Raw genomic sequence first — 22,810 nt, forward strand, 5'->3', positions numbered from 1 at the left:
CATTTAAATACAGTAAATTCGACTTCATTGCTTCCATACAGAATCCATACTTTAGAAATAAGCTAACAAAACCACTCGTGTATGTACTACATATACAGTCAACCCTCTTTATGGCCCTGATCCTGAACGTGCGGAAATTCAGCACCTTGTAGGATTGAGCTCAATATCATCACTCTTCATAGAATGCTTATATCAATAGATAAAGCCCTCCCAAGCTCTGAGAATTTAAAACTAGAGATGGAGTTCCCCGTCATGAACTCTAGCAAAGGGTGAAACCACCAGAGAGACTTGAACATGCCATTAAAATTAAGCTGCAAACACACAGTGAATATGAATATAGCGACCTATTGTCAGCTCATTTAAAATAACACACAAAAGACCCTGGGAAATAGACAAAGTTGTTGCTTTTTGGGGACCATTATTTAGCGAATCACCAACATTCTGACTATTCCAGGTGACCACACACACAACACACCCCTTATAATTGGGCCACTGAATTTCAATAGTATACTTTTTATTTAATTCGTTTTCAGTGAGCAAGAAGTAAAAGGCCTTTAGTTTAAAAAAATAGTCCGAAAGCAGAAAAGTTTAATTTGCATTATGTAGTAACCTTTAGCAGCACAAAATAAAACAACAGAACAGAGGCTGTCTACAGATCTACTGTAGTATACACACTTTTATAGAATTCCTCCAAGTTCCTCATTTTATTATTTCCTTCCCCTCCCAAGATCCAACAAGTAAATATTTTGGACACTAGCAATTAGAAAGTCATCTTATTTTGTCAGCTTTGCTACCATTAGCATCCTGAGTGGTAGGGTATCTTCTACCCATTTGTTTGGCAAGCTTATCATTCTCTCCCATAGGGTGGTTTCATCTAAAGTGGAGTCCATCCAGTCCACTGCAGTACCATAGCTTTTGCCTTGGAAAAACATAAGAAAACATTATGTACTTTTTAAAAACCTGCCACCACAGTTAAGAGTAGATTCTAGGGCAAATCTCCACACATGAGCAAAAATCAGCAATTTCCCCCTGATTCTGAAAGCTTTAGACCTACCCTACAGAGTTAGCTGACAATTTTCATGGTGTGATTCTGCATTTTCTATACATGTACAACTCCCATCAAACCCAATTAATGGGAGTTGTGCCTACATAGGAACTACATAATATCTCAGTATTCTCATGTGTTTGATTATTCTTGATTGCTATTTATTAGCTCATCTTGTCAGGATCCCTAGTAAATAAGAAAGTCAGTCAGTCAAGATTTTGATTTTCCAACTTTGGTTCCTAAAGGTCAGCATCTAAATCAGAGGCCTTATTTTCCCATTGACAGAAGCTGTGCTTGCTCAGTACCTCCTGGGAGGAAAAAAAATTGGCATCAGATCACTGATTCAGATACCAAAATGTTAGAAGAAAAGGAGTACTTGTGGCATCTTAGAGACTAACCAGTTTATTTGAGCATGAGCTTTTCTGAGCTACAGCTCACTTGGTTAGTCTCTAAGGTGCCACAAGTACTCCTTTTCTTTTTGCGAATACAGACTAACACGGCTGTTACTCTGAAACCTGTCAAAATGTTAGATTAGCTGCTCAATTTCAGGAGCCAAGTTTGAAATTTGTTACCTCAATTTATGTTTATTTTTAAATTTGCTTTTGACTATTATAATCCTAATGTGCTAAGAATTTCTCTTCTCTGGGAGAAGTCACTTTTCCTTGAGCTTGCTAGAGAGACTTTAAATACTTTTTACTTGTTGTCTTCAGTTTGGGGAAAGACGACATTTCTTGTCCACAGGCTGAATTATTATTTTGCTGTAAGATGGTTTCACTATGAAAGTGAAAAAGAGTATCGGGGCTGGGGGTGGGGGGGAGAATCAAGTTCACTTTTACTTGGGGAACATTCATATTTTATTTTTTAAAATGTTGTTTATTTTCAACACACACAATTTTTACTATCAAGAAAGGCGGCCAAATTTCTCCTTGAAACAAAACCTTGAGTATTTGGGAACACATTGATTTTAGCAAAATCGATCACTTCACACACCTCTAATGAAAGGGTCTATTCTCAACACCAGAAGCATGTACAGCTATACTTACTTATCACACATTGATGTTGAGCTTACTGCCTTAGTGTCTAGCTGCCCCGCAATTTTAAAAACACCAAGACTTCCAGACATAACTTTCAGTTAACTTTAGTAGGCATGACATAGGAGCATTGGGAATTAAGTATTTACTCAAGTTTAGTGTTACTACAGATCTTATTTTTAGACTGGAGTTTTTCACATGTGCTCCAGTTGTCCTTCTTTTAATTTATATTCTGAACATCATACTTCAGTTGCCATAGGCACACTATTTGCCATACTAGATCAGACCTTTAGTCCCATCCAGTCTGGCTTCTGTGAGAACCAAATACAAAGTAATTCAGAGGATGGTAAGCCGTGCCACAATGTACCTAGCTCATGGTGCATGTTATATGTTATATATGGATGTAGATGATGGCAATTTACTTCATGATTCTGCAATGTTTGATTTGATTATTCCTATCTTAGCATGTGTCACTAATAATTTCAAGATTATCTAGCCATAGTATTAATGTTCAAAGATAGATTTACCAAATGGGGTACACCTCAAGGAAAATAAATGTATTTTTGAAAACTTAGAAAGATTTAGCAATAACCTTTATAAGATCTCACTTAACTGGGTTTCCACAGGGGGGAAAAAAAATCTACCATGCTAATGGCCAAGGGGTGCACACAAGAAAAGAATGAAAGAAACACCTCAGAAATTGGGGTTTTCTGCTTTACATTTATTGTATGCTAAATTCCTTTTTCTTCTTTTGCTGCTCTGGTCACATCACTCCTCTGAGTCCCTTCTCTGACTTCCTGTTTTTTATACTGCCTCATATTCAGCATCTACAAACCCCATATTCCAGGCCCCCTCCAAGCCTGCCTCAACATGTATCTACATTTTTATTTCCTTCTTTCACCACCTCCATTTTTACCAATCTCCATCATTTTCTGTCCACCAAACTTCACTCTGACGTTGCCCCTTCTGCCGAAAGACACTTCACATTTCTCCCATATGCACCCCTTCTCTTCCTCAATTCCCTTCTTTAAACCCCCTTCTTCCATAAATCCCTCCTCCCCGCACTGGCATCTTCACATCATGGTTGCGTGTCTGAATCAGTTCATAAATTGATAGCAAGTTTTTTGGTTCAGAGTGTGTATACACGTGTAAAGTGCTATGTACATTTATGGAAAGAGACACAATTTCTAATCTAATTTGAGATCTTCTCTAACTTGCCTGTACCCCTTAACATGACCCTATTTGTGTACTATATTTCGGGATCCCTGCTGCATGAAAGGTGACTTTCTAAATGAAGCCTAATGCCAGCAAGTTGGTCAGTGATATTTTGCTCACGGAGGGGAAAAAATGGAGAGGCTAGACAAGTAAATGGAGATCCAGGTTGTATTTTGCAAGTTAAGGATTAATTTAATAAATGATCAGTACCTGTTCCCATTCCTATCCTGAGACCTCCCAGAAAGTGATTGGCTAGTTTGTGGTGGTCCCAGACTGTAAGTTCTACACATGCTTCTTTCAAATCATCAGTTCTAAAGCCATCGTAAACCATGGTGTGGTTGAACACCGGGTTTGTAGTTTTCGCCACTGCTCTTGTTTTCTGGCGGCTTTTCCTACTAGTATCTGGAAGGATGGTACTTTGGAATAAGAAAATACTGTCAGATCATATTAAAACATTGAGGGCTACATTAACATTCTCTTTTATACGAATAATATATCTACAGGTTAACATTCTCATTAATATACTATGGGCTCTGAGACTTGCGGGGAAGAGGAAACATGTGCCCACCCTCTTCAGAGAACCTGAGGTCAGGGCTGGCAGGGCTAATCACCCCCACACCTCCGAAGATGGAAGAGATAGGTGGATGGGGCAGGGAGGAGGCTTAGGAGAATTCAGTTATTGGTTTCCAGCCAGTGAGTGCCCTGCTTGTCTTGCTGCTGCCAGAGATTCCCCAGCCACTTGTCTCTAATGTCCTCCCTATGGTGTTATAATCCCTTGCCAGGAGGAAGGGAGAGAAGACAGGACAGTTTTCCCCCCTTTTCCACCTACTGCATGGCTTCCCTCCAAGACAGACATCCATCCTCCCATCCCAACCTGGTTTGTTTAAAATGCACAATAAATAAAGCTAGTTGCTCTTAAGTTAGCCCCTGGGGGTTGATGGGAATGGTAGTTAGTTTTCACTAGCCAGTCAATCAACCAGGAAGTCAGGGCATAAAGTGCAAGGTTGGAACTCGCCATATACATTGTGTCCGATGGGTGGGTGAAATGCATCAGCCTCACAGGGCATCTTGCAAGGCAGCATCTGGGAAGTCTCTCACTCTCACAAATTAAGGGAGGATTAATTAGCATAATTTTATTCATCCTGCTATTGTGGTTACCATTTAACAAAAGAGTTGAGCTTGTTGCCCCTCAGGAGAGGGAGGTCGTTGCATTCCTTCACCCAGATGTGGACCTCTCCAGTGGACGGGGTCTTGTTACCTTTGGAAGAGACAAATAGGAAAGCAACATTCACTCCCTTTAGAAATTAAATGTGAGAGGCAAAAGGAGGGAAGTAGCCAGAGAAGGTGACTGTACAAATTTGGGAGGAAATAAATTCACAGCCATCATACCAAACAAAGGCATGTCTCCATCATTGCATTTGTATGATATGTATGCCAAACAAATCCCAAGGAAAGCAGACAGAAGAAGGGAAGGTGCATTCCCATTTCAATAGGATGAGGTTATCCTAGACTTCCTGTCCCAAATCCTCATGTTGTTATACTGTGCCACATTCCTCCTCAGAAATGGCAAAATTTCAATGGTGGGTGAGGTAACTCCTGTCCTCTAATATTTCCCTCTCTTTTGTAGGCAGGCACTGGGAAATAGTAAATAGGTGCACAATTTGCTTATTTTGCATACACAGTGGCACAGCTGGGGCCAGCTTTATCTGCATGCAGCTGGCGTGAACTAATACTTAATGAGCACCCAAAAATCAGATTTAAGTGCACATTGCCAAAGCATCTAAATGGTTGCTGATTTGATCTTGAGAGGATTCGTCTACTCTTCTTATTACTTCCCAAATGCCTCCATCATGCCCAACTCAGCTACTGAAGCTGCTGACAGGAAGGAGTGAATTTGTTCCTTATTGGCCAACTTGTTAAATTAAAAGTCCTTTGCTTCACTGCCAGCCCATCCCAGCCAATTATTAATTGTCAGATAACTGACTCAGATCATCATCACTATTATAAACTAGGTACTAAGGAATTCTTGTTCTTTCCCACATCCGCTGCCTTCTGAGCTCAGTGACCTGCTACTGTTTGCTTAGCATGCGGGTGTTTGTCTGACTGTTAATGATCACTATAGTAACTAGTGGCAAAGCAGGATCTCATTCCTTGTGCTCTATTAGGTATGTAATCCAGCTAGTTGCTAAAAGCCCATGCTGTCATCCAGGTGTAATTCCTAATGTCATGTGTATAAAAAAAAGCTGAAAATAGCTGAGAACTTAAACTGAATGGTAACAGACGGAATCCTAGTGATGACTGAGCCTGATGATATTGTAAAACAAAAAGAGCTCTCAACCCTGCTTACAGCGGTTTCCATCACTTCATTCTGATTCAGGCATTCTAGATTTTGGAGTGACAATCTTGGAATCTTACTACATAGATTTATATAACAAGAACATCTTTGCTTCCTTAATAAAAAAAACACTGAATAAGTCATGGTCCTGAAGTGAGTTCATGGTCAGGTTAGCTTGATTCTATAGAAAAATGTCTACTTTTTACAAAAAAGGTAGTTGAACTTTGTGAAATATATTCCCAAGAGGCTATCAAAACTAAAAAAACCAGCCAAGCAAACAAAAAAAATAAAGAATGAGCACATACCCCCGACAGGCTGCGGAACATACTGAAGGGCTAGTTTAATCTCTCCTCTGTTTTCTAGTTCAAGAGCTGCTGCTGGAGTCTGAAAATTAAAACAAAAAACTCAGGCCACATTCTGGTGTAACACAATACCCCTTTTTATAGCATTCCTTGTGTGTCTCACTTATAATGAGGCAATGCCAGCAAGCAGGAAATTCTGCTTTGATATTTATTAGAAATTCTACTTCACACATGGGTAGCCATTATAGCTTACATGTACAAATTGCTCTGCAAAAGTTTTCTACAGGAGTGATAGGTTTTACTGAATTATGACGTGAAGCAAAATTTCTCTTTTGCCAACTGAAGATTTTCTTGCATTCTTACCTTTAGATCTTCCTCAGTTTGCAGGCAAACAAGAGAGTTTATGGGAGGAGTTTAACCCCTGGAATGCGCCTTCAGATGTAGATAGGTGCCTCTTTTGCTAAAGTACTGATAAAGACCTATGATTGTAGCTCATTCTCAAAAGAGATTTCTCCACAGTGTTGCTGCCCTCCTACCCTTCACTGGGTCATGTCTAAAATTAGAACATATGCTCTTTGGAGCAGTAGCCTTTTCTTATGTGCATTGGGAAGCACCTAGTACACTCTTGAGCACTGTAAAAAGTAACATACAGACTAAAATACCAAAGCAACTTTCAAAAATAGGTAGGCTCTAAGCAGATAGGATGCATCCGATGAAGTGAGCTGTAGCTCACGAAAGCTTATGCTCAAATAAATTGGTTAGTCTCTAAGGTGCCACAAGTACTCCTTTTCTTTTTGCGAATACAGACTAACACGGCTGTTACTCTGAAACCTGTTACTATCCTGTAGAACTACTTTAATTAGAAGACCACTTGCCACCTCTTTGGCTTTTGGCTAAGGCCTTACCCACTTACTTGCTGAAAATTTTAAACCAGTTTAGTTAAAGTAATGCAAAAAAGGCTGTGTGGACACATTTTGATTTAGAAGTAGTGGTTTATTTAACATTTAGCTAGAATTGACTTAAGCCCATTGTAAACCAAGTTGTAAACCACACAGCCTTTAGCTAATCCAGTACAACGTTCTCTGGAAGACGTGTCCTTGGATCAAGCGTAGCATCGTTTTAATATGTATCCTGTATATACAAATGACTATCTGCAAGGGGATGCAATTGATGGTCTATGCCTCCAGTGATATTATGTAGCCACATAGGCCATAAAGGCTGGAAGTTCAATTTGGGATTCCCACTCCTCAGGCTGGTTGAGAGAACAGAGTCAGACTCCTGGGGGTACAAGCTGCTTCTCTCTGAAAGCACCTCAATTGGCCAGCCACTCACTGGCACAAGGAAAGGTCTCAAAATTGTATGTCTTATCTGCTTGCCTGCAAGAAGCATTTTTATAACTGTAGCCACAACAAAAATGCTCAAGCAGGAAAAAATGAGAGGATATAAAGATGGGCAGAAGCCTGTGACTGGATAGAGATCACATCTCATTTGTACATACAACAAACACCTAAGAACTTACCCTAGGCTTAAGTGGGAACCAATTCATCTGCTTATTCTGTTTGTCATTCCAGTCCCATGTTCCCAAATCAAGTTCCACCTCACCAAGGAAACTATTGCGCCCAAAGGTGTCATTGTGCCAGACAGAGAGATTCAGTCTCTGGGTCTTTACCAGTGCCGTGTCAATTTTATACTGCAGGAAGGGAGAAGCAAAAGAATGACAATTTAAACAAGGCAGCAGAGGAGCTGGAACAATTGGTACAGTGGAGGTGCGGAGAGCCATTGAACCAAACTGTAAACCCAGTATATAATGAAAAACACTTAAAGCCAGGGGGTGCAGCAGCACATATGCAAGGGACTGTTTCATTAACACTCAAGAATCCAGGAGTGACTGAGATTAGGAGAAGGCCAGTTGTACTGGGAAATCCATTCAACAGCCCATTTAGGTCCACCAGAGACATGTAGAAAATGATGGCTACTGTACATATTTGAGACTTTAGTTCAAACAATTTAAATTCATGTTCATCTCACGTTTGTTAGTAAGAATTACAGAAAAATCAGTACATCTAATTCAGTATATCCAAACATACTGAATACTACTTGGGCAGCTATCTTAAAATATCTGTACATACAGTTATTTAAACTTCACCACACTCCTTTGAGCTAGCAAAATATTATCCCCATTTTGCAGATGGAGAAGTTAAGCTACTTGCTGACGTTACACAAGTCAATGGCGAGTTTAGAACAGAACTCAGGAGTGTCTGATCTCCATCCTGTGCTCAGACCACACTTCCTTCCATACCTGTTTTCAGAAACCAAGTCACTCTATCCAATGTAGTTGAGGAAATACATGTATAAGTGAAAGGAAAGGATACACTGGGTATCACAGAGTATCTGGTCCCACCTGTGCCATAATAAGTTAGCTGCTTTCCAGCCTATTCAGATCAAGTGATAGCTTAATGGACAACTGGGAGTTACAGAAGGACAGAGAGCTCAGGCTGGGTTGGAACCACAGGGAACAAACAAGCTGCTGTGGCAGACCCTGAGCCAGAGTCTGCAGGAGGCCAGATACTCCCAGGGAACCAGCCTGGAGGCCAGTGCTCTATATGGCAGCTGAGGAAAGACTCAAAGGTAGCCCAGAAAAGGGCTGAGAACAGGGCCTAGAGAGCCCACTGAAGAGAATCCATAAAGGACAGGAAAACCTTTTTGTTTATTGGGACTTTCAGTTGGACTTTTGTTACCCCGGACGGGGTTACGTTTGTGATTTGGACAGAGGGTCGAGCTACATCTCTAGCATGGACCAGTGTGCGGAGAGCCAAGGAGACCCATCTTGGAGAAGGAAACTGAGGGAGGGAGTGCTAGTAGGGCCATTCTTGAACACAAGGGGGCACACTGGGGGCAGCCGCATCCTACAATACTGTGCAATAAGAAAGGGCATAGTATGGAGTAGTATCTATAGTTGGGCTGGGCCCTCAAGAAATTTTTGCCATTGACTTGCTCTGTGCTTCTGTTGCCCTTGTCTGTGAAATGAAAGCAATAGCCTTGCTTTGAAAAGTGTTTTGCAATCTATACACCTAGTAATATTAAATAAGTACCCGCAATATTTCATTAAAGACTGGATTCAATGTTTTCTTTTTCACAGAGGTCTTCCTTTTCCCCAGCTTGTATTTCTCTGGAAGCAGGTAAGTCTTTACATATCTAAAAATTTAAACAAACAGAATGATAAGGGCAGCAAGATATTGTGTAAAGCTGCAAGACATGAAATTTTTTTCTCCCCCAAATACACAAATCCAAAAATGAAATACAAGTTTTACAGAAGATAAACTTGGTTAGCAATGCAGTTGTTGTAATGTACACTTTTCAGTTAGTGATTTCTAAGTCATTCAGTACTTACCATTTCAGTAGGTCTGAGTTTTCGATAAGTAATTGCCTTAAGAATGAACATTAATGGTTTCTACAGTATTGATCAAAAGTAAAAGCCCTCTTTAGAATCACAGAAATTAGAGATAGAAGACACCTGTTGGATCATCTTGTCCCCTGCCCTTGCCGAGGTGGCATGTCTAGACCAGTGGTCCCCCCAACCTTTCAGAAGACACTGGCGGGCGCCGGACACCCCGCTGCCAAAATGCCACCGCCGAAAAGTGGCAGAAGTAAGAAGCGCCGCTGCCAAAATGCAGCCGAGAAACGGCAACACTTCTCAGTGGCATTTCGGCAGTGGGGTGTCCTGCGCGCGCAAAAAAATGCCCCGGCGGGTGCCATGGCACCCACAGGCACCGCGTTGAGGACCCCTGGTCTAGACTTTTTGCTGGGATAGCCAAATCTCATATTTAGATGTGCCAATCTAAATCTGGATGCACAAAATGGGGAATTTACCAAGCAGATTATTAATTTGATCATCAAAATATAGAATTTGAAGTTCCTAATAAACTGGGCTTCCTATATCATTCTTTGCTATGGAAGTAAATGCACACACATGTACAGCCTATGTGATTTCTGATCTGTGTAACAGTTATACCTTTATGCTCTCTATAAACGAGCCTTAAAATCTCTAGGAACTGCTATCTGCAAACCCAGTCAGCCATTTACGTTCAATTCAGTGCAAGGAATCAAGGTGGCACATACTTCACTTACGTATTTTCTCTTTTTTTGTTTTCTTTTTTGAAGACAAAGATAATTGTGACTGAAAGGCTCTGCCTGCACTTCTTGTGCATGGAAAAATAACTTCTGTTAGGAAAAACCGTGCAACCCTAATTACACTTACGGGTCTGAATGTTGTTTCTTAACATCTGCAATTGCCAAGTCTTTACACTGGGAAACAAAAATATGGAGCTCCTTCAGCTGTTCTACATAATCAATGGCAAATTGAATGTGGCCTTTAACATCCACATTGCCAAAGTCTCCACTGTAGATGCTCATTACACTTCCGCTCACCTGTACACATGTAAAGGGAAAAAAATGTTCTGTTAGTCTATGCTTCTGGTCAGACATATATGTTATTAGAATGGGAAATATTTAAGAAATTCATCTGCACTCAATTCAGAGACCGTAAAGACACAAACTGTACTCCACTTAGATGTACTTTTGAAACAGTTTTCTTTGAAAAAAGGTTGTAATCCATCCAGTGAGAAAAATATTTACATTTCACTAGCTTTTATTATAAGATGGTTGTAAGCCTCCAAAAACTCAAGTGAAAGGTGCTATGTAGAAGCTCAAAGTATTATTTACTGCCTAATATACAAGACACAAAGTAAAGAGCACACCATATATACAGCATACTCCAATCAGAGTCTTCAGATATTATTCCCATGTGTCTCTATATTTTCTTTCCCACAGAAAATGGGGCCTCAATACTCTGGTGACAGGTACTCTATAAACGCCCAAAAGAGATTAGGGGTAACATTTTCAAGAATACCTAAGTGACCTAGTCACTTTTGAAAGTTTCACCCTAGGTGGATTGGAAGAAGAGTAAGCCAGATGTAGAGGTGGATGGCTTTTTATTCTCATTGTCTCCCTTCAGATCCCCCAAAACTCTCCTTTGTCATGATGCCTGCAAAGAAAACTTGGCAATGGTTTAGGCCCCTGCCCATCATGCAGACTACTATTGTCTCACGGTTTCCTTGTACTCCCTTGTCTGTCAGTATCTATCTGTTGCCTCTATTCTTCTACTTGGATTGTAAGCTTCTTGAGGCAGGGACTGCTTTTTTGATCTGTATTTGTACAGCGCCTAGCACAATGGGGTCCTGATCCATGTCTGGGGGTCCTATCCACTATGATAATCTGTTGTAGTAAAGGCATTTGTAACGGCACCAATCCTTTGATTGGTGAAAATAAAGAAAAAAAATAGTTCAATTTGTTACATTTATATACTAAGGTCAAGAAAATGGAGCATTAGACAACTTTACATAAACTCTGATACTATAGTGATGAAGTCTAGAGAGAAATAGATACCAAGGACGGGGAACGACACAAAGGTTTAGCAAAAGCAGAGTGCCATTAAAACAAGCTTTGGTTTACATACAGAAGACAAGGATGCCATGCCAGAAGAGCCGCTAAGATTGGTTAGAGAGCTTGGGCTCTTCTTGATTCTGCCATGATGATAACTGCTTTCTGATGTTGTATCAGTGTCTCTGTCATCACTCTACAAGACATCACACAAAGGAATCCAGCATGGGCATTTAGAAATCACAAGGAACACAGTTAAAAGTTGTCCTAATTTTAAAAAGCAGACTTGTAAAGACTGGAGCTCTGTGGATATTGGGAGCCACATTCCACAGTAGTGCAGTGCAAGCAATTAATTCCTTAAATTAGATCATGCTTCTGCTTTGCATGTGGGAAGTTAGTTGTGCTAAAAAACAAAAAAAGTTATAGGGAAACGCCACACATTTTAGAATTTGCTACCTGTGTTACAAGTTGAAATCTTGATCTAAAATGTACTTTTACTCCTTTTGTGCAATGATTAGTTTAATTAGCCTCATTAGTTTCACTTTCTCATGCATTAGCTCAGAATAATAACGCAATTTCTAATGCTAAAATCTTTAACCACTCTGAACAAGTTGTTTAGTTAAAGGAGAATGTTCATGGTAGAGGAACATACAAGGAAATAAATGGCTTTTGGAGCATACTTTAGCAGTTACATCAGAAGACTTGGGTTTGGTGTTACTCAGCCAGACACACGCCTGTGGAAACATCTGTCCATCCACCTGTTTGTTGCTATGAGAAGCACACTGTCTATCCTATTAAAAAAACCCATCAAACAGGTGCTTTTGGAGCATGCCTAGAAGGTCACCAAATTCAGGATATTTTGGACTGGGGGTGGGGCCAAATTTCAGACTGAGTCCATAAACAGAACACCCTGTCAGCTGTCTCCTCTCTTTTACAGTGAAGGGAACCAGCTCAGGCACCCCATGCTGACTGCAACTGAGGCAGCATGGCATGGGGAGAGAGATGATCCTGCAGGTAGCAATGTGGGTGCTCATTTTTAGGACATTTGTGTTCTTAAATCATTGCTGTTCTGGCATCCACTAATGCGACTCCACCAGTGATGATAGCATTGGAGCTATAGTGTAGACAGGGCTCGGGTATTTTTAGATGACAACATAGAATCATAGAATATCAGGGTTGGAAGGGACCTCAGGAGGTCATCTAGTCCAACCCCCAGCTCAAAGCAGGACCAATCCCCAACTAAATCATCCCAGCCAGGGCTTTGTCAAGCCTGACCTTAAAAACCTCTAATGAAGGAGATTCCATCACCTCCCTAGGTAACCCATTCCAGTGCTTCACCACCTTCCTAGTGAAAAAGTTTTTCCTAATATCCAACCTAAACCTCCCCCACTGCAGCTTCAGACCATTACTCCTCGTTCTTTCATCTGGTACCACTGAGAACAGTCTGGATCCATCCTGTTTGGAACCCCCTTTCAGGTAGGTGAAAGCAGCTATCAAATCCCCCCGCATTCTTCTCTTCTGCAGACTAAACAATCCCAGTTCCCTCAGCGTCTCCTCATAAGTCATGTGTTCCAGTCCCCTAATAATTTTTGTTGCCCTCCTCTGGACTCTTTCCAATTTTTCCACATCCTTCTTGTAGCGTGGGGCCCCAAAACTGGGCACAGTACTGCAGATGAGGCCTCACCAATGCCGGAGAGAGTGGAATGATCACGCCTCTCAATCTGCTGGCAATGCTCCTTCTTATACAGCCCAAAATGCCATTAGCCTTCTTGGCAACAAGGGCACACTGTTGACTCATATCCAGCTTCTCGTCCACTGTAACCCCTAGGTCCTTTTCAGCAGAACTACTGCCTAGCTGCTCCATTCCTATTCTGTAATAGTGCATGGGATTCTTTCGTCCTAAGTGCAGGACTCTGCACTTGTCCTTGTCGAACCTCAGATTTCTTTTGTCCCAATCCTCTAATTTGTCTAGGGCACTCTGTATCCTATCCCTACCTTCCAGCGTATATACCACTCCTCCCAGTTTAGTGTCATCTGCACACTTGCTGAGGGTGCAATCCACACCATCTTCCAGATCGTTAATGAAGATATTGAACAAAACCGGCCCCAGGACCGACCCTTGGGGCACTCCGCTTGATACCGGCTGCCAACTAGACATGGAGCCATTGATCACTACCCATTGAGCCCGATGATCTAGCCAGCTTTCTATCCACGTTATAGTCCATTCATCCAGCCCATACTTCTTTAACTTGCTGGCAACCCTTGTCAACTACAGGTGTTGTTTTTGGCATGCACAGATGAGGCCCGAAGGGTTCACTCTAGGGCCCATCAACAACTGCTTCTTAAGAAGCCAGAGGACTTTCAACTATCTCGGATGCTTTACCCACAAGAGCAGAGCATGCTGTCTGCAACACTGAGCATCTACTGATTCAGGGACTGAGACAGATTTCTAACTGAACCCCAGTCTCAGACAGGCTACCAAGCTGATCTCCCCAGCGTACTGTTTTGGGAGAATTCACCAGATGGCACTATTACACATCTTCTTACAAGCTCTCTTTCTTAGCATGTGAGCAGTGTACAGTCTGAAAAAAATACTGTATTGTTAGATGGAGACTGTTTAAGGGAAGCTGTTGCAAACAGCAAAAGAGTTTGCTCTGTCTTAATTGCTCAAACTAGCATCAGTTCTTGATGGAGAGTTGCATCCCAGGAACTGAGCATTGCTACTTGGGCTGAGATATCTGAAAAAGGGAATTGCCTACATGCTGTTTGTGGCCACCTCTCTTCAAGTTCTGGTGTACATGTAGTGTAAATTACACTGAGAAGAAACCCCAGCTCCACACCACTGATTCAAAAGTAAGCTGAACTGGAAGGCCCCAAAAACGAATACATTAAATTACTCCTCTTTATACTATTTTTTTAAAATCAGATACTTGCCTCTTCCTGTAGAAATGCTGGTACTGACTTGCTCAGTCTTTTGAGTTTTTCAGGATTTGAAAACTGATTATCGGGGTCTGAAGGCACTGTGGAGACTAAAAGAGCAGCAATTCAAGTTTTAAAAATATCCTGCCTTCTGACATTAACCGAACTTGGTCCTAATAAGCAGAGATTGGGATAGACTACTTTGGACAAAAATACATTTACATGCACATGCTGTATCCATGTGTAACTTGTATGCAAGATATTTCATAGATTCATCAATTTTAAGGGCAGAAGGGACCATTATAGTCATCTAGTCTGACTTGTGCAACAGGCTAGAGAACCTTGATTCACTATGTTGTGCTGTACATAAAATATAATTTTTACATATAATTATATAATACACTAACCCAGGTGCTGCATGAAAGTTTTGACCACCAATTTAAAGATTAACTTTAAAAAACCTTTTACCTGCCAACTCTTAAGGTTTCTGATTTCCTCCTGGAACAGAAGGCGAAACCGTGCTTTTTGGACATGAACAATGTCACTAAATGTAGCTGAGATAACAGAACTATGGCTCTTGATCAGTAAATAAAGGCCAAGCCCTGCTCTCCTTAATCATGCAACTAGACTCATTCATGTCAATGGGATTATACGTTAAACGAGCAGGGTTTAGTCCCAGAAGAGGAAGTCATTTTCAAATATTCTGATTTGGTTACATAATGTATTAACAGACAGAATGTATTCTGTTAATGATTCAGTATCTAAAGCATGTCTGTTCACCTTCAAAAGTGTTTTCATTGAATTACATTGCCAAATTCTTAATTTAATACATTGTTCATAGCAACAGTGCAGAAGCTAGCCTTGCAAGTAATGATTTATATCAAACCAATGGTTCTCAACCTTGTACTATAGCATGGTCTTTTCCATCCCAGGAGTCCAGCCCCATTTAGGAATATGGGAAAGGTAAGGTGACACCCTCCCCCCTGACATCTGTTCAAAGCCTCCGGGTTGAGGACTTTGGCACTATACATGATGTTTGCAAAACTGCACTAACTGCTTTTGCTACAATGTCAAGCACTATCATTTCCCATGACAGACAAGGAGTACCAATTTGGCAGCATGCCAGATACAACCAAGGTTAAGTATGCGTGCAAATGTTGTAGTAACCATGTACAATTCCTCCCCAGATGTCACACACGTGCATCCCAAACAAACTTTGTACAAGACAAGGTGTCTCAGTCCAATTACCCCAAAACTGAAATTGTACCTCAAGGTTACACTGAAAATACACAAGGCATTGTTGGCACGCAGTTAGCTTTGTGAGCTGCAGCATTTAGTAACAAAAACAAAGTCCAGACTTATTAGTTAGTTGATATTAAATTAAAGGGATTTGAAACTAAATCAGTGGAGAGTTATATCCACTGGTTGATTGAAAGATCCTGTTACTCACTTCCTTGTACATTTTCATTTGTCTCTTGTTGCTGATCGGTTTTCTGATCTGCTCAGATGGGCAACATTGAGAACAATACATTGTCATTCAGTAGTAAAGATATCAGGTTTGTATAAACGAGGAGTCCTTCGGGGACCTTAGAGACTAACATTTATTTGGGCATAGCTTTTGTGAGCTAAACCCACTTCATCAGATGCATGGAGTGGAAAACACAGAGGTAGGTATAAATACACAGCATATGAAAAGATGGGAGTTGCCTTACAAAGTGGGGGGTCAGAACTAGCGAGCCAATTCAATTAAGGTGGAAGTGGACTATTCTCAACAGTTGACAAGAAGGGGTGAATACCAAGGGAGGAAAAAAATCACTTTTGTAGTGCTAATGAGGCCAATGTAATCAAGGTGGCCCAGCAGGGGGAAATTAGTTTTTGTAGTGACCCATCCACTCCTAATCTTTATTCAGGCCTAATTTGATGGTGTCCAGTTTGCAAATTAATTCCAGTTCTGCAGTTTCTCGTTGGAGTCTGTTTTTGAAGTTTTTTTGTTGAAGAATTACCACTTTTAAATCTGTTATTGAGGGTCCAGGAAGACTGAAGTGTTCTCCTACTGGTTTTTGAATGTTATAATTCTTGACGTCTGATTTGTGTCCATTTATTCTTTTGCGTAGAGACTGTCCAATGTACATGGCAGAGGGGCATTGCTGGCACATGATGGCATATATCACATTGGTAGATGTGCAGGTGAACGAGCCCCTGATGGTGTGGCTGATGTGGTTACGTCCTATGATGGTGTCCCTTGACTAGATATGCGGACAAAGTTGGCAACGGGTTCTGTTGCAGGGACTGGTTCCTAGGTTACTGTTTTTGTTGTGTGGTGTGTAGTTGCTGGTGAATATTTCCTTCAGGTTGGGGGGCTGTCTGTAAGTGAGCACTGGCCTGTCTCCCAAGGTCTGAGAGAGTGAGGGATCGTCCTTCAGGATAGGTTGTAGATCCTTGATGATGCACTGGAGAAGTTTTAGTTGGGGGCTGTAGGTGACGGCTAGTGGTGTTCTGTTACTTTCTTTGTTGGGCCTGTCCTGTAGTAGGTGACTTCTGGGTACCCTTCTGGCTCTGTCAATCTGTTTCTTCACTTCCCCAGGTGAGTACTATAGTTTTAAGAACACTTGATAGAGATCCTGTAGGTGTTTGTCTCTGTCTGAGGGATCGGAGCAAATGCGGTTGTATCTTAGAGCTTGGCTGTAGACAATGGATTGTGTGATGTGGTCTGGATGAAAGCTGGAGGCATGTAGGTAAGTATAGCGGGCTGTAGGTTTCTGGTATAGGGTGGTGTTTATGTGACCATCGTTTATTTGCATCGTAGTGTCCAGGAAGTGGATCTCTTGTGTGGACTGGACCAGGCTGAGGTTGATGGTGGGATGGAAATTGTTGAAATCCTGATGAAATTCCTCAAGGGCCTCCTTCCCATGGGTCCAGATGATGATGATGATGTCATCAATGTAGCGGAAGTAGAATAGGGGCATTAGGGGACGAGAGCTGAGGAAGCGTTGTTCTAAGTTAGCCATAAAAATGTTGGCATACTGTGGGGCCATGCGGGTACCCATAGCAGTGCTGCTGATTTGAAGGTATAAATTGCACAAAATCAGACATCAAGAATTATAATATTCAGAAACCAGTAGAACACTTCAATCTCCCTGGACACTCAACAACAGACTTAAAAGTGGCAATTCTTCAACAAAAAAACTTCAAAAATAGACTCCAACGAGAAACTGCAGAACTGGAATAAATTTGCAAACTGGACACCATCAAATTAGGCCTGAATAAAGACTGGGAGTGGATGGGTCACTACAAAAACTAATTTCCCCCTGCTGGGTCACCTTGATTACACTTATGCCCAAATAAATGTGTTAGTCGCTAAGGTTCCACAAGGACTCCTCATTGTTTTTGGTGATACAGACTAATATGGCTACCACTCTGAAACCTGTCACCAGGTTTATATAGTGATTGTAGAACCAGACACTTTATACGTCAACCTGAAGATCGATCATCTTTCGTCCTCCTTCACAATCATTATTGGCCTGGATTTCCAAGACTCGTATCATCCCTCACTGTACATTTGGGGCATTTTCCTTTTTTGGACAATCTGGAGTGCAACCAATGCAACAGGACCTATCAGCAAGTGAAGTCCAAGCATTAAAGGCGAGACTTTCAAAATTGCTTCAGTACTGGCCTGAGGCTGCTCCCTCTGAAATCAACATTTGACCAAGTACTGAGCACTTTGGAAACTCCCACCCTAAATTTGCCAGGGTAGATATTTGTGTCAGTCTTTACCATGACTGACTCGAGCACAAAAATAATCTGGCTGCTTGAAAAGACAAAAAACCTACCCTTTCAGCTCAATTATACGTACACATTTCATATATATTTTCACTGAAATCCACAGCTATGTCCCTAGTTCAGGGAAATGCTTAAGTACATGCTTAAAGGCCCACTGATTACTCTCTGCACCATGCAATGGACAGCAGTATAGGGCCCAAGTGCACTATGATCAGACTACAGACTAACTACAAAACACAATGAAGCCTCTAAAAGAGTGTCAGTAATAAATACAACTAAACGTGACTAGTTTTAGAATTGTGGTGCCACTGGATAGCACTTAAAAGGAAGTAAAAATGTGTCCTATACCACCATATTCAGTGTCACTAGCTCAGTGTAACCTAGTAATTTTTGGTTTTGTTTTAAATTCAGGATCTTTTAGTTCGTGTTTACAAACACTCACTCAATGACACCTATGAGAGATTTGTGCACATATATGATGGAGAGTTTGGCCCATGCAATATACCAGATGAATTTATAAGTGTACTAGTCGATCATCAGTATCGAGAGTCGGCAAGCCAGTGGCTTATCCATTATCTCAGAGCAAGCAAATCCACTTGTGTCTTAAGTCTTTGCTTTGGTGGATAGAACCATTTTACAGTGCAACAAATTAGCATGCTAATTTGATATTTTAGCAGCCCAATTCTTCATTAATCAATACCCAAAGCTCTCATTGACTTCAGTGGCCATGACACATGTGGAATGACTGAAGGATCAAGCCCAGATGAAACACTGTGACATAAACAAAGTTGTTTACAATAATAGTTGGATATCACAATACTAATATATTGTTTAGAAATAAAAGCAAAGGTGGAGAAATGCTACCCAAGTATTTAAACCATGCAGAAATTAACTAATTAAATTACCATACAGCAGTGATACAATTCTGAAATTCACCAACTCTTTGGCTGGTGAGTGGAGGAGAACGCTGAAAAAAATACTATGTTCATGCACACACAAATAAGATATTTACCATCTTCAGCACTAAGTACTAACTCTTCTTTTGGGATATCTACTTTTCCTTTATCTGTGCAGGAAAAAGTAACAGTTAGTAAAGTTTGCTGTTCAGGAAGGTAGTATGGATTATAGTGCCAGCCACAGAGTTTATAAGAAATAAGGTCAAAAATCAGCAGAGCCACAGCCCAGGTTAAATGCATAAACCACAAGGTTAAATGCTGTCCATAAAACACTTTCTACCTGGATTACAAAATTCAACTAGTTTACTCTAAAGGGAGCTCTCATGTCATTGTTTAATACAGTTTACATCAGTACAGTGCTGTACTGATGCCTGAGGTCCTACAGTCAGTTACAAATAAGCAACAGCACATTAAAAATAAAGAGAATGAAGAGTTCTTATGTCTGTATTTTAAACTAGTGTAAGATGCCTGAACTGGCCAGCTCCTTCCAAAACCCAAAGCTCTATTCATGAATATCTACATGCATGAAGTTTCACACATTTTCCCCATTATGCACAGCAATCAATAAGATATTGAAAAATACACAACAATGAACATAGGTGTAAGTGAAATTTTGAACACAAGCATATTTGATTGCATAATTTAAATAGGAACTCAGAGCCAAATTTACTGCTGGTGTAAGTAGGTGCAATTCTACTGAAGTCAATGCAGTTGTCTCACTTGCACCACTCATTAATTTGGTCCATATCCATTTGTAGGTGAAAGTTGATATTTGTATGTTGCTCCTTTGGGTGCTTGCACATCCCCTTATTGTATAACAAGCACAAAGCCCACTACTGAGCAAAGCCAGGCTGATTAAGATCAATTCAATGCATATTTCTCGGAAGACGTCTGCTGAGTGGATAAATTTACATGAACACTCCTGTGTAAACTCCATGCAAGTTATTTATAAATAGAGCTGGCCCACAAGAGAAAACTATAACCATGGAGAGCATTTCAGGAGACTCAAGGCCGATCTGGCTTTAAAAAAACCCAAAACAAAACAACAACAAAAACCCATGCAAATGGGAGGACAGGATTAAATGTTTTCTCAGTCACAACCCGGACATTTATAGATTTACAGCTAGTGGCAGAGAAGAGTTAAGCCCTCTTTAAACCTTTAAAACTTGCTAGTGGAATTAGGAATGGACATGGCAGTTGCATCCTTGCCAGCCTATTTCCTGCCACTGCAAGTATAAACATTGTTACGAAGATGGCTATCTGAATGGAATGTGAGAGGAGATGAAAGAAGGGGTTGAAAAAGCATGTCTTAATTAAGCGTGCAAAAAAGAAGCCTATTTTATATTCAGCTGTGACTGAGAATGAAATACAGGAGTAAGTGTTCAAAATGAGCATGCAGTATTGAAATCAAAACCTGGTCAAAAGCACCATTTAGACTAGAGCACTGCTCCTTACTTCTTATTCAGAAGTCAGATTATAAAGTATGGTGGTTATTTATTTACTTATTTTGGATGCTCATTCTGAGGACAGTTTTCCTGCCAAAACCCATGGTTGGAATATTAGAGAGCCAGTTGGTGAAGATGTGTGGAAGGATAGTATATAAGTATTTTTAAGCTTAGTTGGGGGCATGGAAGACAGCAGACAAGCTTTGTGCTCACTTGATGTGGCTGATGGAATGTCCTCTAGACTTTTGGAAGGCCTTTGCCTATCTGCACTCCTTTTCAGAGCCTTCAAAATAGGATCTAATTCTTCTTCTGAACCTGTCACGGGACAAAATACATGAACACTGGACAGACAGACAGACATGCCTTTTTAAATGAGAGCCACTTTAGAAATCAATGGCTATTTTTAACTAATGAAGAGATATTTTAACCCTTAGCAAAATATTAAAAATTCTAGTTTTCACAACTATGAAAGACCAAAGGAAAAATTAGGGAAAGGTGCAGATGTTTAGTCATGGATTTGGAGACATAATGGAATTCTAAATTACTAGGTAAAAATACGTGCACTACCAAAGACCAGCAGGATCAATAGTCACTGAATTCAATAGCTTAAATTACTTGGACACAGGCTTTCAGGAATACATATTTTAGAAGTGATTTAACTGTAAACTGCCATGGCAGCATTGTATTGACTTGGGGGAAAAAAAAGGAAATTTAACATTAATTTTAAGAGTTATGGAGCAAAAATTTACCCCTCCGGTGTGTTTGTATAGGTCTCCTACTGATCAACAGATGTGCCACATGGTCATTTGGCCTATTGTTTTGTCTACATACACACATACTAGAGGTAGGCAAACTAATTCAGACTCGTTGCTTGAGATGGACTCAGAGTGACTCAGCTGTATCTACAAATAAGCAGAAGTCTAGCTAGAAACCCAAACCCTGTTGTAGAACTGCTTCCTAATGGAGAATATGGGGGTTATTTTAATAATGGGGACGTGTTTCTATTTGAATTACAAAAAAAAACCAGAGGCAACAATTCATGTCATGTAGTTCAAACAGCAGCCATAGGAAAACTCAACTTCTACCACCTTGGGACAGATTCAGATCTTAGAAGTTAATGGTCTCATCTGTCCCAGTTGGCAGTCCCATGTGCCATCTCATCCCTTCAAAAATCCCTTTCTGCCGCCTTCCTCCACCCTCCCCATGAGCAAAAAAGTGACCCAAAATGCTTCACTTTAGCTATGGCGCAAAGCCTGAAGCCCTTGCTTAAGTTTTACTCATTCTTCACTTAGGCCAGAAGTCCCATTGGCTTCAATTGTGTTTTGCCCAAGTTAAGAGTGAGGAATTAAGGATAAGACCGCTGGCAGCCCCTGCAAATTTCACAGGTTTCTCAAAAAGAGAAGGAGTACTTGTGGCACCTTAGAGACTAACCAATTTATTTGAGCATAAGCTTTCGTGAGCTACAGCTCACTTCATCGGATGCATGAGCTGTAGCTCACGAAAGCTTATGCTCAAATAAGTTTGTTAGTCTTTAAGGTGCCACAAGTACTCCTGTTCTTTTTGTGAATACAGACTAACACGGCTGCTACTCTGAAACAGGTTTCTCAGCGTCTCTAGTTAAGGGGAACAATCCTGATTTCTCAGAACAAATATTAAATTAACCCCTCATCTGAAGCAACTCCAATAGTTTAATTGCATGGGCACTGCGTATCACCATCCTGTACAGGAGACCAGAGCCACTCCAGTGCTGCCATCTCTTATAGATGCACCTCTATTTGAATACTAACTTTTCGGTGGAAGATAACACTAAGTGAACATAGCCCCATGTTCTGATGCAACAGGCTGCAGCAATGAATTGATTAAGGCAGGGGTGGGCCTTCTCCTTTGCACATTGTGGTATAAGTACAGATGGGAAAGCAGAAGCAAATATCTGGTTTAGCCAGATGTCCCTTGCTAACAGGACCCCTTTCTTACATCAGCCTGTGAAACATTCTTAAAAAAAAAAAAAAAAAAAAAGGCAGCTCTAAAGCCCAAAGTTTAAATAATAGAATTTACGGTTCCCACACTGAACAAAAACTGCCATAAGGGGAAGAAACAGATGTGGCAAGCCCGACTCTCTCTCTATAGGCATGCAATAGGGTTATTCCAGCCCAACTCCCTGGACTGCAAGCCACACTGCATGCATGTCTTTTCAAAACATCTGCTGACTAGGTATTAAAAAAGTTCATTAGAAAAGATGCCTGGATCGTTCAGTTAAGAAAATGAATGAGAATCTCAGTCAGGCTTTTGCTTCACCATTCTTAAGGTAGGTTATCAAAAAATTCTAGCCATATTTCTTAAAGA

The 22,810-nt window shown here is 40.7% G+C and overlaps 2 protein-coding genes across 8 annotated transcripts in view; both read right to left on the reverse strand.

Annotated features, from left to right (window-relative positions):
* Positions 1-22,810, reverse strand: part of LOC140905631 (uncharacterized) — a 92,352-nt gene that overhangs the window by 42,391 nt on the left and 27,151 nt on the right. The gene's annotated exons all lie outside the window — the stretch shown is intronic.
* The window catches only part of SYTL2 (synaptotagmin like 2), an 82,226-nt gene continuing 59,890 nt past the window's right edge, over positions 475-22,810 (reverse strand). For 4 of the 7 annotated variants that reach the window (XM_073336014.1, XM_073336024.1, XM_073336070.1 and 1 more), the window contains 12 exons: positions 20,681-20,782; positions 19,079-19,132; positions 15,737-15,784; positions 14,302-14,396; positions 11,444-11,563; positions 10,187-10,356; positions 9,021-9,123; positions 7,448-7,618; positions 5,932-6,010; positions 4,450-4,549; positions 3,502-3,707; positions 475-919 (listed from right to left, as the gene is read on the reverse strand). In XM_073336014.1, coding sequence (XP_073192115.1) covers positions 774-919; positions 3,502-3,707; positions 4,450-4,549; positions 5,932-6,010; positions 7,448-7,618; positions 9,021-9,123; positions 10,187-10,356; positions 11,444-11,563; positions 14,302-14,396; positions 15,737-15,784; positions 19,079-19,132; positions 20,681-20,782 — 1,394 coding nt within the window. In that variant the 3' untranslated portion in view covers positions 475-773. Of the gene's footprint in view, positions 920-3,501; positions 3,708-4,449; positions 4,550-5,931; positions 6,011-7,447; positions 7,619-9,020; positions 9,124-10,186; positions 10,357-11,443; positions 11,564-14,301; positions 14,397-15,736; positions 15,785-19,078; positions 19,133-20,680; positions 20,809-22,810 lie in introns of those variants that run through there. The other 3 variants (XM_073336050.1, XM_073336041.1, XM_073336060.1) reach the window with 3 other exon arrangements.

Source organism: Lepidochelys kempii, chromosome 1, assembly GCF_965140265.1.
Source record: "Lepidochelys kempii isolate rLepKem1 chromosome 1, rLepKem1.hap2, whole genome shotgun sequence".
Classification (NCBI taxonomy): domain Eukaryota; kingdom Metazoa; phylum Chordata; order Testudines; family Cheloniidae; genus Lepidochelys; species Lepidochelys kempii.